At 26.7% G+C, this 20,900-nt stretch overlaps 1 protein-coding gene and 1 long non-coding RNA gene across 2 annotated transcripts in view; one reads left to right on the forward strand and one right to left on the reverse strand.

Annotated features, from left to right (window-relative positions):
• The first annotated feature begins 4,976 nt into the window (after window positions 1-4,976).
• LOC122498186 lies at window positions 4,977-7,009 on the forward strand. Its single transcript, XR_006301208.1, has 3 exons — window positions 4,977-5,103; window positions 5,827-6,199; window positions 6,284-7,009. It is a non-coding gene; the product is annotated as an uncharacterized LOC122498186 (long non-coding RNA).
• A 5,669-nt stretch (window positions 7,010-12,678) lies between these two features.
• LOC122498098 (extensin-like) overlaps window positions 12,679-20,900 on the reverse strand; it is a 35,200-nt gene continuing 26,978 nt past the window's right edge. The window contains exons 6-9 of the mRNA XM_043605672.1: window positions 16,073-16,123; window positions 15,678-15,722; window positions 13,395-13,534; window positions 12,679-12,962 (exon numbers count right to left, since the gene is read on the reverse strand). Of these exons, the coding sequence (XP_043461607.1) occupies window positions 12,942-12,962; window positions 13,395-13,534; window positions 15,678-15,722; window positions 16,073-16,123 (257 nt within the window). The 3' untranslated portion in view covers window positions 12,679-12,941. The remainder of the gene's footprint in view (window positions 12,963-13,394; window positions 13,535-15,677; window positions 15,723-16,072; window positions 16,124-20,900) is intronic.

Raw genomic sequence — 20,900 nt, forward strand, 5'->3', positions numbered from 1 at the left:
TATTTATTATTAATACTTATTTCATATTTAAATACAAAATTTGAAAATTAGTTAAATAATTAAAAATAATATTTATTTAATAATAACAGTAATAATAATAATAATTTAATTTGAAATTAAAATTTAATTTTTCAAGGTAATGTCAATTTAGTATTTAATTTATACGCATATAGTTTACTTCCAATTAAAAGAAAAGTTCATGAATTGTTTCAAAAAAGTAAATAAGTATTACGAAAATTTATTCATGGATTTTTTTGGACAAAGATGAATAAAGCAAATTTTTTCTAAATACTTGAACTGGTTTGAATTTTCGCGTACTCTATTTCCTCCGCGGCAGTTGCAACGTTGCCACATTCTCCATATCAAACGAAATGACAAAAATTTTTTATTTAACTATATTTTTTGGAATAAGAATACTCTGTAACTAAACGATAAATTGTACAGTGTTTTAAGTATTCTTATCTTTGAATATTAAATTAGTTTTGTTTTAATTTTGAGATGAATCCATATTGTGCATCAAAAGTTATAAAGTGATATATATCAAATAGTCAGTTTTTCGTTCGCGGCGTCCATTAGCTAAATGCAAACATTGAGAAAAATACTAAATTTTGGACGACAATATCTCGAGAACCGTACGATAAAAAAATCTAAGATTCAACAATAATGTGCATTAATAGGTTAATTAATTTTGCTCAAGTTTTCAAGTAATTCTCTATTATCATTGATTTTGAACTAACCACCTTAAAAAATAAAAAATACGTGTCTCTTTATTTTTCATGTACAATAACATATTTTAGCGACACACGGAGAAAAATGGATAGTTAAATTTACTATCTAGATAATCAGGGTGATGATCTTGGATACTCAACTATAGGACAACTATCTAGATATTCAAATTTAGTATCTTGGGATAATCAAACTTACATACTAACTGCCATTATCCAAGATGTTTACATTTGACTATCCTAGATAATAAACGCAAGTTGCTGTGTTTATACACATCTAAATTGATCAATAAGAAATATTTAATGATAAAAGCTAATTTTTTTTAGAAATTAGTGAACATTTTTCCTAGATAAATAATTTTTTATGGAAAATCTGAAAAATTTAAAGAACAGAATACATTAATTTAACGGTACCCTTGAAAAGTTTAAATCCTTTTTGACAGGTTTAAAGGTTATGTTGCTAATCGTAAGTTTTATTTATTTTTTATCAATATTTTTTAAGCAATATTATATCTGAAATTCAGTATAAAAAACTTGACAATGTTTTTAAACTTCGAATAATATAAAACTATACTTAACGGTGTTCGATAGTCTCTGAAATTTCTAGATTATATTCGACAAACTGCTATCACCCAACAAATACGACACTGCCTGGTTTGATGACGTGAAATTGGTAAACAATCATTTTCGAACGAGTTTTTCTCTGCACACAAGCACTTTATGCAAAATCTGAATCCGAACCATTGACACAAATCTTCTTAATTACGTAAATCCAAAATATTTTTTTAATCAAACTTCTGCGCAAGCGCTCGGCAAGTTGACTATCCAGGATAATAAATTTGATTATCTAGATATACTAAACGGGAATATATAATATTTCAGGAAGATAATATTTCTAACTATACAGATATAAAATTTGATTATATATTTTCTAACTATCTACTTTTAACTATACATTTTTCTCCGTGCATTTTGAATTTTGAAAATCTGACATTAGATTTGCAATCAGCGATCCCGATAACTTCCGAGAAACGAATTTAGATCGGAACACATCAATTCTCAAATTATCCGCTATATTGGGTCTGCCATTCTGCATTTTAAAAATCTGACATCAAATTCGTAATCAGTGACATCAAAAACCCCCGAGAATAGAATTACGATCAAAAAGTATCAATTTTAAAATTATACAACATATTAGGTCGCCATATTGAATCCGCCATTTTGAATTTTGAAAACAGTTATGGGATCAATATAATTGAGCAGAAGCCAGTAAAAGTGTCGGCGGTAAAAAGTGATTCTTATCAACTGCTTTAGAATCTGGATATTAACATCAAAGTCAACGGGGCATTAGAAATAATAAAAGAAGAAAAAAAGGTAAATCACCTCTTACTGGAATAAAAAGAAAAAGGACTAAATAAATATTCGTTTTAAAAAAGTCAAATGGCAATTTAGTATTATAATTTTATATGTAAACATAGTAAAAATTTATATATTATATATAACACCATCTGACACGATTTTCCAAACACAAAAAAATGAAACATTTTCGGAAACTAGGACTAAAAAATGTACCCGTGTCTGGCCGTGTTGCTAGATCAAATCGTTTGTGTCTTCTGGGTGAAAAAACAACTATTAAATAAAAAGTGACAAGATTTCTTTTAAAAAATATTAATATTTCATTAAATTTGATATCTAAGGGTTTTTAGGGTCGCTGATTACGAATCCGATGTCAGTTTTTCAAAATTCAAAATGGCGGATCCAATATGGCGGAAACTCGTTACTCGGGGGTTTTTAGGGTAGCTGATTACGAATCGGATGTCAGGATATTAAAATTAAAAATGGCGGAACCAAAATAACGGATACATTTTCTAAAAAATCACCAAATCTGCCTGAAACTAGTTACTGTAGCTACGCAACTGAATATTCAAAATATAACAAATTTCTGTGGATTTTTTTCTCCCGTATATCGTTTGCGAAATTTAACAAAAAGTGTTATTAATTGTTATGAAGGTTATTTTTGTTTGTCATTTATCCCAAACCTATGGTATGCCCCAGATGTGGTTTGTGAGTACTGTCATTGTGGTTTATTGTCATGGAAAATTAAACCTAACTCGCATAAATTGAAGTATTATTCTGAAAGCTGTTATTTCAGTTTATCGCATTTAAAAAGTTCTGGTTTTCGGTATCATACACGAGAAAAAATTGATTATGCTAAAGTAGAATCTGTAATAATGATTATTATTTATTACATAACTACAAAATTTAATTATTTATTAATTGACGGGAAAAGCACTTTTCTACAAATAGTACTCTTAAATTCTAATAGTTATTGAGCTAATAGAATAAGAAAAGAAATAGAAATTTAATCTAAGTTGGTGTTTCAATACGTTAATGTTCAGTATAGGTATAAGACTTCTGGACAAACAAACATGTTCGTTCCAAAAATGTTCTTTAAAAGTTTTTAGAACGTTTCATATCCGCTAAATATATTGTTTTAGAACATTATTTGAACATGAGCGTGCTTATAATGTTTTGGAACATTATTTGGAGGACATGGAACGTTCTAAAAACGTTTTAAGAACCCTTTTGGAACGAACATGTTTTTTGACCAGAGAGAGTTTATACAATAAAGAAAATAAATTTACTAAGTCTCCTGATTACAAATGCAAATATAATTAATTATATGGATTTTTACAGTAAGGGCGTGTTTTGCAAACCTTAATTAAAAGCTAATCAATAATTAAAGTCTGTTTAACGGGTCATGATTGGTTGATTGAGGATTTAATTATTCAATAACTTTTAATCGTTATTGATGAAACTGGACCTAAATATAGAATTGTGCCTAGTATTTCTATTGTAAACTTGTTTACTATAAAAAATACTATAGATACATAGAAATACGTTGTTAAAGTTCATTTTCGTAAATATCATTGTAGTAGATTTGAATAAACTAATATAATGTCAAAGAAGGGATACCACTTTAAGCACTAAGAGGGGAAATCACAACAGATTTTTCTTACACCCAACTATCTGAACTGTAAAAGTGAATGTGCGTTACCGTTGAGGGATTTTAATTATAGTAGGGATTCCAGGGCGGCACACCATTGACACATTCATTTCTCCACCTATTCGACGTGCTTCTAGTTCTTCCCTTACTCTGTGAATCACCTCTCTCTGCATTAAGGTCTTATCGTTGGACATTCAAAGATTCTCTAGATCTTTTCAACAAGCTGAGTCTTTATTTTTATTTAATTTATTTTTTAATATTTTTTTTTATTTTATCATAGGAATAGTTATATTGAATTATTATTTATTTTAGTAATTATACTGAAAAAGGTCTTTCAGGTATCTGCACTTTATGAGTAGTTATATACATTTGAAATAATTATAAACTATCAATCTCTGATGTTACTAATAGTTTTGTGTAATATCATCAACCTATCTTTGAAAAAGTTGCCTAATCAAATTAATATTATCCGATAAAAGAAAAAAAGTAAATCCTTCTATGAAACGAGTAAATATGCAAATTAAATAGAGAGAGACATTCTAATGTTATTTACCTTCGAAAGAGGAAGAAAGCAATACCGTTACCTGAAGAGAGATAGTTTTATGCTATTTTCATTGAATTAAAGAAAGATGGGTTAGCTTTTAATTTTCTGCGTTATATACAGAGACCGATTCATGTAAATTATCTAGAAAGAGAAAGACAGAGAGACATTTTCACTAGTAAGAGATATAGAAAGAGTAACGAAAGGCTTCGCTTAAAACTTGTATTAATTAAATCATGACGAGTAATTACTATGTCACTACCAATCACAATCATACTGTCATCAGTAATAACCACAAAACCGCGTCTGTACTTTTGGTATACGAGTGTTGGAAAAAATAGAATGTGAAACTCGGAAGGAAATTGATTTTTACCCTATAGATGCACAATACACTATTTTTCTATTATACAGATATTATACAGATGCTTCAGATAACATCTCTTGAATTTCTTTATATGAATTAGAAAAAAGAAATGAAATTTTTTTTAGAAATGAGGGAAAAATTAAATCCCTATTTTTTTGGAAACTATTCGATATATTTATTATATTATGCAATTTTAAGTTAAATAAAGTTAAATTAACTAATTAATGTGAACTTAAACTTTTCGGAATTTGTGACTTATTTTTTTGTTAACCGGATAAACATAAATATTTTTTTCTGTAGGTTGGGGTCCTGAACTTACAAAACAAAAGCTTTTAAAACTTAAGACTTCCTACTTTAGAAAAAAGAAGATTCCAGCCAGTGGTTCCGGCGCCACTATTAAAAAACCATTGTTTTTGGGATTATATTTATCCTTTCTGGATAATCTTAAGGAAGATGCTTCAAGATCGTATGTATTAAAAAAATTATATGTGAATAATCTGAGATATAATGCTTTAATGAATTTTTATTTTCGAAGTACGATCTCAAATGTAAAATAGAGACCTATGGAGGAAGTAGACTCCTCAAATGAGTATTATTTATGTGAGAGAGGATCTAGTTTAATTTAAAAAAGTTTAATTATTTAATTATTTAATTATTAATAATTATTATTAATTATAATTAATTAGTCTCCTAGTCTAGCTGATTTAAATGACGTGAAAAAGGTAAACAAACATTTTTCAACCACTTTTTCTCTAAACACTGACACTTTTTACAAAATATGCCAAAGTACAACGGGTAAGCATATTCTAAAATGCAATAATCTAAAAGATTGTTTAAATTCATGCTGAAACGCGGTTGTAAAATGTAAAATAATGTAATGCTAAGAATATGACGGCTGGCCATTGTATTCGCTCTGTATAGTTCTGCCCTCTTCTGGTGACTACCAGTAAATCGCTTCTTGCTGTCTGTCATTACATTAGTTTCCAATTTTGTATTTTACAACCGCCTTTTTGGCTGGATTTAAACAATATTTTGAATTATTGTATTCTAAAAAATACTTACCCGTTGTACGTTGGCATATTTTGTAAAAAGTGTCTGTGTTTAGAGAAAAAGTGGTTGAAAAATGTTTGTTTACCTATTTCACGTCATTTAAAGCAGCTAGTGCCATATATTAACTATATTTTTACAGACAAGGGAATTGAAGGCTAATGTTAAAAGTTTGCAAAAAATGTGCAGAGGCAGACATAATCAATATCAACAAGGCGATAGAAAAGTTATCTTTTACTGAACAAATTTCAGTCCAAAATTGCTTTGAAGCATCAAAGAAAAAAGTTTGAAAGGCATGAAGTATACAACGCAATGGGTGTACGAATGTTTACTCTTAAACATTTAAAGCAAAAAAGCTTATAATCACATAAGAAAACGTCGAATCCTTGTTTTACCGCATCCATCAACATTGAAGCGTTATATTAAAAAAATTTTTGTTTGCTATTGTTTCCAATCTAGCATTTTTAGTATATTAAGCAAAGAAATATAGGTGATGAAAGCCAATGAAACACGTGGTGAGTAAAAACATTTTGAGTTCTACATTTGCCTTGCCTTATCAAATTTATATATGTTGATAGCAATTAACATTCTGTATACAGGTGTACTTTTGTCGACGAAATGAAGTTGTCAAAATCGTTAGCTTTTAATCGACGTAACCTTAAAGTTGAAGGATTTACAAATCTTGGAAAATATACACCCGAAAAACAAAAGGAAAAGAAAGGCGATCACTCCTTAATTCTTATGTACTAGCCATTTAAAGGGAAATGGATGCAAGCCTTAAGATGTTTTTTTATGCACAGGAAGCTACATTTTATTATGAATTCAATTAATTCTACATTTAATGAATTCAATTTACAAAAAAGTTACTTTATTTGAAAACAAATCAAATATTTATTTAATGTACAATCAGACTTTTCGTTTTTCAAATAATAATCCATCTATTCTTTTTTACATTCTATTCATTTCAAGACAATTTCATGTTAAGGAAAAGTTCGTATCAATGTGAAGTTTTATTCTACAAGCATTCGTTTTTGAATTTTCGGAAAAACTGACAGACTTTGGCAAATTTTATAAACTGTCTAAAGACAGATGGAGTTGTAACTTTTTAAGTTCTCGTCAAAATATTTAAATTGAAAATCTCCAGAACTTTCTAAAAAAAATATTGAGATTTTCAAGCTAAAACCAGAATTCAGTTTCGAAACTAGAAAAGTAGAAAACAACAACTAAAGAAATTCAAGAATACAAAGACGATTAAATTCTTTTTCCAACTCCTTCTCTTCAATCTTTTATTGGCACTATTATAAGTACATTGGTAGTTTTACATAGAATCGAGGCAATTGTGGATTTGCAAGAAAAGTAAAAATCATATGCAGGAATTGTGAAAAAATAGACTAAATGCGACGATATTATCAACTTTTATGTTGATGCATGAAAGAAGCAAACTTGCAGATGATTAAAATTTGTTTTAAAACTTTTGGATCAGTATTGCTATTTAAAAGATGAAAAGAATATCATATTTCAGTATAATTATTTTCCATGAAGGAACATAGAAACTTTTTAGAAAACTTCTTCTCATAAATATGTGGCTTCTATAAGTATAAATTAATATTTTTAAAAACTGCCTGTCACAAAGTGGAAATTCAACTTGAAGTAAATCTTAAGACGTATTCTTATAATAATCAAAATGAAAAATAAACTTTCTTGTTTTCGAGATATTTATTAATTGACAAAAATGAACTAATAATTATACATTTTGTAAATAAATAAAGTGAGGTTAGTTTTGAAGTTCTTTTTTTAAAAAAGGCGAAAATAATTTAGATTTTTTTAAAGAAATGATCAAATGGCAGCTGATCGCTGAGCAATGTCAACTATGTTGACATTGCTGACTTATCAAGTTAAGCTTCTGAGATCCCTTTACATGAGAGAATATAGTATACTCAATATAACTTTTGGTCAAAGTCGTAGGTCAAGATGCAAAAATAACCTCAAAATCAAAGGTCGTCGCCCCAGAGACTCCTTCACATGAGTGCTATAGAATATTCAGCATAACTTTATGTGAAAGTGATAGGTCAAGAGGCAAACACATCCTCATAATCAGGTCAAAGGTCGTCGTTGAGGGCGCCATGAAATTAGTCGCTAAAAACCAATATCAATATTGACTTAATTAAATAACGTATTTAAATACTCCGTCCTACATTAAAAAAATAATTATTCGTAATAATCGGATCTAATGATATGGGTAACAAATTATTCTTAAAAAAATTGATCTTGAGTATAATAAATAACAAAATATTATCTTTAAACGTTAAATGATCAATTCTCCACATTCACACCCGTACAAAAAGAAAAAATGAAAGCATTAAGATAAGATTCAAATGCAAATTATTATCTACTCTCGATGTTAGTAGCAGTTTTAAAGTAAAAGAGATTTCGAACTCGTAAATTCCTTTATTTCGTATTTTCGTGACTTAAAAACCTACCAAAATTTTTAAACATTTATAAAAATATAAAGTTTTAAAAATCTTTTAAATTATTATTTAAAAATATTTATCATCTAAACATCAAAGAAAAATAATCTTGTCAAGGTTATCACCTAGAATTATATTTCTTAACTGTGTGACAATAAGCCCTGCATGTGAAAAAAGTCGTTGTGCAGAAACAGAGATATCCAAGATTGGTAAAAATTTTAGAGAAACTTGATAAACGTGAAGGTATTCTCCCTTCATGAACTCCCAAGAATTCAAAGGGTTGAGATTGGTTTCCCTATCAACAATTGTCCTATTCAAATATTGTCGAAATTCGACAGGCAATCCTCCAGCAATATCAGGATTTGTAATACTGACTTTCTGTTGAACTAACTGATCGAAAGCAGACCAAAAACTTTCCTCATCATTGACAGGTTCATCCAATTCTTGGGATCTTCTAATCAAATTTTGAATATCAATTTCAACGAGGTCTTCAACTAATTTAGCTGTAAAATGTATTTTAATTGCTTTAAATTATTTATATTTTATATTTCATAATTATTTTTAATTCTTACCTACATGACGTATTGTACTTGATTCTGTTATTGAATTGCTGAAAGCATCTAGTTTAAACCTCGGATCTAAAAATGTTGCTGTTGCAAAAATCTTCACTGTTTCGAGCTTGGAGAATTTGACATCAATTAAGGCGTACTTGCGTTTGCGAAAGCAAAAAAATAGACCCCACTTTATTGTTATTTTTCACTGTGATTTAATTTGAAAGATTAAAATATTATCGTTTCCAAATTGATTTGATTCTCCTTCGATTTCATTTTCTCTAGTCGCAGCATTAGCTTCATCTAAATCATTTTCCTCTTCTGGAATTTCCAAATGATTATCTTCTTCTGATAGAACTTTCTGTTGCGAGAGACCAATACACGCCTGTACTATATTATTTATGTTATGTGCAATACAGTTAATATGTATTTGTTAACCAAACTCTTCATTTACTGCACCCTTTATGTTTGCACCTCCGTCCGTGACAACAGTTACAATTTGATCATAATTAATAGTCCACATTACCCCACAGACAGGTACTCCTTGTTTTTACAATTGCTCATCATGGTTTTATTTATTTATTTAAATGTATAAATGGGCATAAAAAGCCATTTACAAATAATACAAAATATTGCAGACTAAAATTTTACCTACAATTAAATACAAAAATTAATATATTAACAGATATTATATTAATATTTAACATTCATTAACTTAAAATACTTGTGCGCGATCTGTGAGTATAGTACAGTATAAGTTTGATTCGCGACTTAATCTATTGATAACAGAACATCATTATAACAAAATCTTGTTTGTATTTTGGAAATTCTAAATTTAGATTGCAATTCGTCATAATTGTTAGAGAAAATATCATAACGAACTTTTTTGATCTTTTGGTTGTCCTTTAGTGAAAAGTTCTTCTACCACAAAAAAGTCTGCTGAACATATCCACGATGTCAGTCATGTTTGGCAGACGACAGGCACTGCCCAATTTATCTATGAAATTTATGATGTTCGGCACTGGAAAACCATCGGCTGGGTCCATATTGCTTTTGAAAAAATATATATACATAGATGAAATAGAAAGCCACGGATCTGATAAAAAAGTGAGATTCTCTATTGCTTTAGAAAATATAATATTTTTAGCTTCAAATTTTTTTTTGAAAAGCAAGAGATTTAAAACAAAACAAATGAATTCGTGTCGATTTCATGCTTTTATGTATATATGTACGATTGTTAATCTGTAATTTTTTTTGTTAAAGTTGTCGAGTTTAGTTTATTCATTTGTTTTGTTTTAAATCTCTTTTACTTTTCAAAAAATTTTTGAAGCTAAAAATATTATATTTTCTAAAGTAATAGAGAATCCCACTTTTTTATTTTTTAAACGAAACCTTAAAAGTATTCTCTATTTGATTATCAAAAAAAAATTTAAAAAGATAGAGAACACATTTTTTTTAACCACAAAAATTAAAAAGTTAATATATTTAAACAAATTATATTTTTTAATTTAAATTTTGATCTATTTACAGGTTTTTATTATACCATTATAAGCTATCGAAACATATAAGATTGAGAAAAATTCACACACTTAAAAAAATAGGGCCCACTTTAGGAATTCTTACCGCTATTTAATACAAAAATTTATGTATACAATCTTAATAAAATTTTGTCCTAAAATATTTTTAAGAATTTAGTTTGGTACCTAAACTTGACGTGTTGGAATCATCATTTAGATTATTTTAATATTAATAATAAGCTGGTTCAATTCCTGGTTCTACTAGTTCGATATCTAGTTCCATCTCCTCTTTAACAATTTGTCATAAATTTTTATCTTGTCTTTTTTTACACTTTCCAGTGCTTCGTCTTCTTCTTTATCATCAGCGTCTGCAATTACGGAGTCAAAAATAATAATAATGTTATGCAATATTAGAAAAGCAAATGATATATTCGAAACTAGATTCTCAAGTATTTTGTTTAATAACTGATGTTCAAATCAATTCCACGTTTCTCTCGAGTTTTATTTAAGTATTTATGTTTTTTAAGCCTTTTCTGTATTACAGGTATAATTAAAAATAGTAGAACAATTGTACGTGATTTTCTACTAGTTTGAGTCTAACTGAAAAATGTTGTCACTTTATAGTTTATTTTTATGTTTTAATAAACTTTAGGATTTAATCATACCTTCCGACGCTGTCGTGTATGTGAAAAATGTTCGAGTTCTCAATGCAAGATTACTTCTTAATGTTATGAGAATGATGGACATTATTGTATTGATAAATTGAAAATTATTTTTTGTACCAAATACTATTAATTTCGTTAAGAGATCAAGCGAACTGCCAGAATTACTTTAATTCATTTACAATTAAATTACTTTATTAAAATTGTAATTTATTTACATTTATTGTTCGTAAAAATTTACTGGAAATTTCAGTAATAAATTAACTTTTATAATTTAAGAATCAAGGAACAATGTTCACATATAGAAAACATACAGTTACGAAAAGGAGATTTGTGTTGACAGTACATGGAACAAATTATTTAATTAATTTTGAACGTGTTTTTTGTGCATAAAATTTATATATTTTTACGATTACCTTACTGCTTGCACCTAATTTACTTTTTTTTAGAAATAATAGTAGAAATTCTTCTATTGAACTTGTAGTAGACCAGAATAGTATCAAATTCATCACTTTTCATTTTATGCGATGACTCGCTTCTCGCACTTCTGCGATCTGATTTTAGATTAAAGAAGCCGCAGAAAGAACTTGCCAATTCATGGCAATGATTACATTTACATTCATATATATGTGATTCTTCTATCTATCGTATAAGGATGAAGAATACACTCAACAGTTGAAGCGTATATGTATAATACATTCTCCGTTACCTATTACAATTTCGAATGAGTCGGGAATCTAAAATAATTTTCAAAAGTTAACTTCAAGAAGTTAAGCCTAATTCAAAATTGCTCTACCATATTCAACATTAAGTGACACGAAAGAAGTAATGAAATTTTTGAAGAAAAAATTTGTTTTTCATCAAATAACAATTAATGAACGACAATTGTTGGAACGTGAAAGAAAATTTTTCCGAGGAGAAATAAGATTCAAGAAAAAAGAACCTGTTTTGTTCCAGATGAGAAATTGCATTAAATTACCAAGAGGAAATGTTGTCTAATAGATGTAATTACATTGCAATCGATGAATTGTAAAGGCGTCATTGTGAAAAACATTTATAGATTTGACTAACTGAAAACAATAAATCAAGAAGAGTTGAGAAAACTTATAGTTAAATGTTAGATCTATTTTACCTCATTGACAATCTTGATCGTAAATTTTATTATGAATTATATATTAGAAGTAAAAAATTCCAATCATCTTTTGAACATTTAAATTTAAAGAACTGAAAATAAAGGATCTGACTTCCCTTATATAACTTTGATGAAACTAATAAAAGCTGTAACCCTACCTGTAATGTAATACAGTGTAAATAGTCTGAATGTCGCGAAGATCAAAGGGGAACAAATTTCGTCTAAATGTATTACAAAATACATAACTGAGAATACTGTTTACATTTACTTAAACTAAAAGAAATTTAAGGATTTACGTAAATAGCGCGGTAATAGCTACCGCAACTTATTTTTGCCGCGAAAGTTTTTTTATTGCAGTTGAATTCTACTTTTCTTGGCTGCTAACAGACTTTTTGTAGTTGGATGGCTTCGCGGACTTTTTTGAAACTTGATAGAGTTAAATAACTTTTTTACTTTTTTTGCTCATTTTTCTCAAGTATAATTTTTGTGTATTGAGAAGATGTAAAAAACCGTGTGTTTACACGTTTCTCCCGTTGATCCTATATTTCTTTTATTACTATAAAGGAGGGTTAGAATAATATTCAAAAAGTGAAAAGAAAATTTATTCGAAACGTCTCATTTTTATTAATTAACTATAAATAACTAACTTATGTAATAATTAACAATTCTATTCATTATTTAACATTTTCACTTAGAAACTATATATCAATAATTAATGTTAATAATTAATTATACAGTCTTATCATAATATATACAGATTTTACACATTGTTAACTTGAATATTTTCAAAAATTCTTTCAAAGAAATTTGTTAGTTTTAATATATTTAAGGCGCTGCAGAACAGTTTCTCTTCTAGGAAAAGTCCTTTGTCGTATTATTTGATAATTAAATTTTCTTTGTAATTAAAATATACGTCGATTTTTACGCTCACCACCAACCGTGTCCATGCTGAAAAATAGATAAGGTTTTAAGATTATCTGAGCTTAAAAAATTATTAGTTTTATACTGGTTTATTTACACTAGAATGTATCAGTAATAAAAAATTAAAAAATAGAAACTATAAAAAAAATTGAAACCAGTTTAATCGAATGACCATAATAAGTTAGTATGAAAAAATGTAAAATATTAAAGAAAGTACAATTAAAGGAAAATGATAATATTTTTAACAAACTTTATATAAAAAATATTTATGTCATAACTTTATAGTTATTATTTAGTAATAAAAATTAATTATTTTTTGAAATTTAAATAATTGTAGTTAACAAACTAAAGATATAGAATTGCTTCACATCCTACTTTTCAGTTTGGAGTCCAAATAAATAACACATGGATTTTTTTTTTGTGGGTTTTTTTCAGAGCATAATTTGTAAGTATATTTACCTTAAGGGAAGTGGGTACAGGTCGACGATGTTGTGGCACAATTAAACTCCACTTTGCAGGCTCTGAAACCATTTGCTTCCAAACAGGATTATTTTGTTGAGCGCCGTAATCTATTTCCCCTAAATCACCAAGCTGCCACCCTGTTATATAAATTATTTACTTTCATTTTAATTATCTCAGAATAATTGTTTAGTTATCATTATTTCTATATCGCAGCAAATTTTAGGGACACAAGATTAAAATAAAATGATTATTTTCTTTAGTGAAAAATTATTACTAACTACGTTATAACTAATTAAAAACGAAAAGTTAGTATTGATTTTACTTTGTTTCATTTGCAATCGAAATTGAGTAAATTTAAATTTTCGAGTTTACTTTTTGTTCCCATTCCTGATTTTTTGGAAAATAGTGAAATAACAGAAAGCTATTTTTTGATTTTAGAGAATTGTGAAACACGCATTTATTTCACAATATTTAAAAAGCCTAGTAACTACAATGATTGAGAAGATAATATTTTATTGCACTCCATTAATTAAAATTGTGTAAAAAGGTATATCGATCCGTTAGAGAAAAGTTTTGTAGGTTTTTTAACATTTTTTTTTATCCAACCATCCTGTTAATCAAAAACGCAAATTGTGTTTAATCTTGTAGATGGAGATATTTCCCTCTCACATAAAAGTTTTTACAAAAAAAAAATTAAACCCATAAAAACTTGTTGTCATCAATAACTATCATATGGAGTCTATATATTGTCTGTTACTGAGAGATTGAATTGTTTAAAATTTAAAAAAAACGAAGATAAAAATAGGATTATAGAACCAACAAAAAGTTTTGTAATGCCAAACAAGCGTAGACTGTTATTCTATTTAAAGATTTTTTTTTTAAATGTAACTACAATCTAAATAATTATAATGGCTGTTTCATTTCTAAGGTTTAAGAATCCTTAACATTTTTATCTTTAATTATTATTAAAATAAACGTGCTCTTTTAAAAATCATTTTTATCAACCTAATTATATTTAAACAAAAAAGAAAATATCGATAACAATTTAAACAAAACTTATAAGCACGTACTGCAAAAGAACTTTTTGTCATTTTAACGTGGTTACTGATAGCCATTTATTAATAATTTGTCTATATAGTCAATAAAGTCACATTATCTCTAATTTAAGTGTTTATCTGCGCTTTTTCATTTATCCTAAAAAAATTGTTCAAAAAAGCTACACAAATTGGGTTCAACGGATCAATACCTTTCTTATACAATTAACTACAATAATTACTTTCTGTCATAGTTTATTTCAACTTTTTATAAGTTAATTATATTAGATTATTTTGCCAATAAAGCGTTTAGAGAATTATGAGAAACTTTTTCTAAGAAATTTTTTCTGCTTCCTCTCTTCTGGAGAAAAAGAAGATTTCAATTTCTACATTTGTTCTAATGAAGATCCCTTAAAGATCAAGCCGTAACAATTACATTAATTTTTTGTAATTTAAATTATTTTTTATTTTTTTAGTAAATTGTATTGAATCTGATGTTTCGAATTTCGCGAATCAATCATGAAATTCGTAATCAGCGACCTCAAAAACCCCCGAGTGACAAGTTCCAATCTAATAACAGTGATTTTTAATTTTTTTTCGTCCTCCATATTGGATCCGCCATTTTGAATTTTGAACATTTAAGAAATTTGACGTTAGATTCGTAATCAACGATCCCAAAAACCCTCGAGTTACAAGTTTCAAGTCAATACAAGTGTTTTTTAATTTTTCGTCCGCCATATTGGATCCGCCATTTTGAATTTTGAACATTTAAGAAATTTGACGTTAGATTCGTAATCAACGATCACAAAAACCCTCGAGTTACAAGTTTCAAGTAAATTCAAGTGTTTTTTAATTTTTCGTCCGCCATATTGGATCCGCCATTTTAAATTTTGAAAATTTTGAAATTCTGACCCCGGATTCGTATTCAACGACTTTAAAAACTTTATTTACAATAGCGTTTATAATGTTTTGCCTATAGTATCCTAATTACGTGACTGAAAGGGTTAAAGATAGCCCTATGACATATTGAAAAAAGTTTTTGAAATAACTTCATAAATGTTCATGTAAAAAAAAAGAAAAATAGAAATTTTTCTACCCGAGTCAGTTTTTGAATAATAATATTACTTTATATTTAAGTCATAAAAAGCATTATTTTTAAATACATTTATTATAAAAATGAATGAATTTTAAAATGAAACTAACTGAATAAGGTTAATGAATATAAGAAAAGTAAATATTTTTTTACCAGCAGGGATGTGAGGTAATTTTGGATGAACTTTCTCCACCGGAACTGTAGAATCAAAGAAAGCTTTGTTATTATTTTTATTATTATTTTGTTATTATTAACAATTATTATTATAATTTTATTATTTGTTATTATTAACCTTCTGATTCTTTTAGAAAAAGATAACATATTACTAAAAATTTATTGATTAAATTGAAAAAATGATTTTGAAAGTTAAAATTGAAATAGATTTTCTCATATTTGAAATTCGATGCTCGGGTGAAAATAATTTTACCGAATAATATGAGAAATTCTATATATGATTTTTGTGATGATTTTTCTTAAATTTCTTACAAAGTTTCGTAATGAATTCTTTTGTATTTTTGAAACATTCTCAAATAGTATCAAAAACTTACCAGGAGCTGGCGTTTCTGCTACTGTAGTAGTCTCTACTGGTGCCATGGTAACTATAACAAATAATTAACAAATAAATTAATACGAAATGAAATTAAAATGTTTCTTTAAACTTAAACATAAAATTAATCCCTCTGAAAAATTGTCTAAATAATTAATTCGAAGGAATTAGTAATTTTCTAATTAATAATAAATAATAATTGCTTGATAACCAGGATTAATATTTATTTAATCTTCCAAAGGGCAGCAGATCGGTAAAGCCTATTACTAAATGAACAAGGCTCATAAGCATGTTTAATAAACTAACGATTTGTATTTTTTGCCCCTAAAGTTCCGAATTACAATGTTGAAAGTCAAAAATAATGAGCTTTTCAACACCTACAGTTTAACACCCTGGTTTAACATTTGTAGATTTTAATCCTTTACAATTTTGTTACAAATTGATCATCATGTTGAAAGCTATATTTTACAGAATTTTTTCCTCTTCCTTTTGGGCACTAAACTATTTCTGTCTAATTGAAAGGCTTTTTCTCTTTCATATTTTTAGTTAAATATGTCACTTTTTAAACAGTTTTCAGCGCATACAAAAAAAAATTGAAAAATCTTTTTTCTATAAAATAAATTTGTTTCATTTATAGAGGAATAATTTCAAACAAAGATGAAAGATTAATAGATTAAAATTAATTAAATTAATCTATTTTAAATTAATTAATTTTTTAAAATATTTTCGCTTTAGGTTTGAAGTTGTCAGTGATCACCCTAAATAACTATAATTCTCTCACGTATCTTGTTTGATTATCGAAAAATTAAGAGAGCGAAGCTTCTGATTTCTTTGTTTATATAGCCGTCGGATCGTTCTGAAGCTTCTGGAATATTCTACCCTTCAAATGTGTGAGTAATTCGCCCCTAAACGATTGATTGAAAATTCCGCGAGTCTCCCAACCTGTGTGATGAAGGGTGACTTCCTTTTACGCTTCGCATGACTATATCCTCCCTTTTAACGGAAATTCTAATTGTCTAGTCGGAAAGTCCAATTATCGCGGCCAATGACATTCAAAAAAAAAAAAAAAAAAAAAAATTTCTCCGTTGTTTGAGATCAGTAACTCATGTCCTGTAGTTTTTGGTGCGCTGAATCCGAATTTGGCAAAGAAAACCTTTCATTTCATCATGTTAACTATTAAACATTTTTAAATTAAAAATTTTAAGATTTTAATGATTATTTAACAGTTTTCGGGGTTGCTGATTAATAATATGAAGTCAGATTTCAAAAATACAAAATGGCGGATCCAATATGGCGGCGACTTTTTCGAAAATAGATTGAATTTATTTGAAAATTGTTACTCGGAAGTTTTTGAGGTCATAAATTTCAATTGAATATTTACTAAATATTTTGTTAAAATATTAACTATACGTTATTGAAAAAAAAACCATTTTAATTATTCCATAAATACTGTGGAGTTATCTCTCTTTTGAAATATTCCTATTTTTATAATTTTCAAATTTCCAGAAACTGAAATATGAAATAACACGTGCATTAGGTCAATTAAATTTAAACTAGACATCTGCAAATTTGCAATATAAATAAATTGTAATAAAATCCTCCAACATTTCGCTTTAAAACTTTCTCACAATTCATGAGGAATTAAAATGTATTAAAATTCTGACAAACAACCTGCGAAGTAATTGTGGCACCATGCATATACTGTAACTTCTTCAATTGTCCTCGCTCACTCTCAATCGTCTACTCTAAGTACTAAAGTTATACACGTTGAAGTAAAAGTTTCATGAACCATTCTATTCTCAAATTCATTTATGAACACTCGGAAAAAAATTTATTTTGAAAAAACCAAATTTTTAGAGAATTAATTTATTTAATGTATTGCAATATACAGTTAACTATAATCGCTTCTTGAATTTAAAAGATTAACATTTTATTATTAATAGTAATCTTTGTACGAATAAAAATATCAATTTTCGAAAAAAGTAACCAGAAAAACGTATTTCTTTATTTGCATATCATGAAATTATTGGTATTTTAAAAATAAAAAATTATTGAATTATTTAAATGGTAATTATTTCCCTAAAGGTCTGCATTCTCTTGGATAAATAATTCCGGTAAACAAAATTTTGTAGAATTTTACTACAAAGATTATATAATAGAATAGTTCTATGGAAACATTCTATGGAATTTCACTATAACAATTCAATAGAATTTCTCCATGAATTCCAGTAAATTTTAGGTATGTAAAAATTTACACAATCATTTTTGAGAAATTAATTAATTTTTGGTACTTTGTTGAATAAATAAATATATTTTTTACAATTCATTCTTTAAGCAAAAGGAAAAATGAAATTATTTCCTTCCTTGTTTCAACGATAACTATATCGACCTCATCAGAAACTAATAATTTATTTTTAATATTTTTTGCGTTAACCTTGTGTTTACTTTTTATTAAGAGCTTCTATGAAAGAACAAAGTTTAGTTTAGGAAGATTTAACATCCATTCTCTTCTCTATAACATTATACTTCTTTTTTTTTAACAAAAAAATTTATCGAGAAAAGGTAAAGATAAGAAAAACAAATTCAAAACATTATAAAAAAACGTGTGAGCGAAGAGCGAACATAAAAACTTTAGAGATAATGCATCTTCGTTACAATGCTCTGAATATGGATACGATTTCGATTTCGATATAGTGTTTCAATACTAAATAAAGAAAGAGTGTGAGGAAGGATACTGATGTAGAAGATGATACATATAAATTAACAAATTTATCCAATAAACATTGAATTTTTAGCTAAAACAGAAAAAATTTTCTATTTTGACCATTTCCAAAATTTAGCAAACCATAGGCGAAGGTAAAAATAGTTTAGGACCAAAAATGTGACAATAGTCAAAATATATAAATTTTAAGGTTTCAAAACTATTTTTCTCTTTGGACATGGTCAAAAATATAGAAATTTTTAGGTTTCTAAATATTTTTGTCATTGACCATGATTTGCTAATTTTTAACCATAGTTCCAGGTTTTCCAGGCCTTCTAAAATTTTTTTTTTCTAGGTTTCAAGAATCGGCATAATAAGGGGTTACAAAAAATGCATTGCTTAAATTTTATTTGATAACACTTATAAATGACGTGGGAGAAGTTCACAACGTTTGTCATCAACAATAAAAAAAAATAAAAAAAAAAAAAATTTTTTTTAAAATTTAAAAAAAAAATTTTTTTTTAACTTTTTATACAAGAAACATTGTAAAAGTTTTATTAAGACAAAAGTTTAAATAGAAAATTAAATTTTCTTCTAAATCATTGTAAACGTCACCAACGTTATAAATTATGATTATAAAATGAACATTTTTAAAAAAAATTATCAGAGCTCGAACCAGTGACAGTATTAAAAAAATACGTGCTTTACGGACCAAAAATGAAAAATTACGGACCACTTATGAACAAAAATTTAACCAGTTCGAGTCAAATAAGAGAGCTGTTAATTAAATTTCTTTTTGTTTTATAATAATCACGATAATAATTAAAGATGTCCAAAGGATAAAATCATTATTTTATATTATAAAAATATTGTACTTTTTCAAAATTATTTTCATCATTTCAATTCAATTATTATTTTCAAGAATTTTTAACTCAAATTCTTTAACTAAAAGTTCTTTGACAATTTTCAAATCCATTTGTTTACAAATATTCGATTTTACGAAATTTCAATTATTCGTAAATTCTTCAATTAAATATATATTAGAAAACAAAAACTTCAAATAATATAAAAAAAAATTCAATTAACTAAATTTTTCAAAAAAGTTAATTTTAAAATTCAATTATTCATAAAAATCCACGCTATATTTGTTTTAATATTCAATTATTATCTAAAATTTTCACCGGAAATTATTTTTTAATTATTTTTTATTAGAAATTCAATTATTTAAACACAAAAATAAATTATTAATGGAATTATTCAATGTTTTTTAAAATTGAATTCTCATAAAGAATTTTACCAACAAATTGTTAAATTGATAATGAAATTTAATAAAATTTTTAAGAATAATTACAATTTTCGAAGAATTGAAATTCTTTGATGTGTTTCATTATTTATGGCAATAATTGAATTCACGCAAAGAATTTTATCAAAATTTTTGAAAATAATTGATTTCTTTTGAGAAATTTAATCAGAATTGTATTATTGAAAATAATTGAATTATTGTGAAGAAATTTATAAAAAAATTTGTAAATAATTGAATTCCTGTGAAATGTTTATTATTTTATGAAAATAATTAAAAATTTTTTAAATAATTAGATTCCATTGGAAAAATTTTATTAAAATAGTAGATATTAAAAAGAATTTTATTACTTTTAAAAATAATTGAATTTTAAAAAAATTTTACTGCAAATAATGATTTGTTTTATTTTTTATATGAAAAAATTTATTTAAATATAAATGTAAATAAAAAAAAAAATTTTTTTCATTAAGTGAAATGTTAATATAATGCTCTAACAAATATAAACAAATAAGGTTACTTTCCTCTCGAATCAGAAATAACTATTTAATTTTCTTTCATCTCCTGATAAATATTGTTTTCCTTCTTCGAAAAATACAAAAAATTGCGTGGCAAATATTTGAGAAATTTCCATCTCACTCTGACAGATTCTAAAACCCAATGAAATTTTCCTCCTCTATAAAGTGGTAAAGCATTGTAGAAAATTTTCTTCTGCAAAAATGATTCAAATTCACTCTCTATCTTCTTAAAGTGAATGCATAAGAATTTCTTTTCTACAATACTCCTTCTCACTCTATGAAAGGAAATTAACATAATATTATCTTTTTCTCA

Source organism: Leptopilina heterotoma, unplaced genomic scaffold (genome assembly GCF_015476425.1).
Source record: "Leptopilina heterotoma isolate Lh14 unplaced genomic scaffold, ASM1547642v1 Lhet_142, whole genome shotgun sequence".
Classification (NCBI taxonomy): Eukaryota; Metazoa; Arthropoda; class Insecta; order Hymenoptera; family Figitidae; genus Leptopilina; species Leptopilina heterotoma.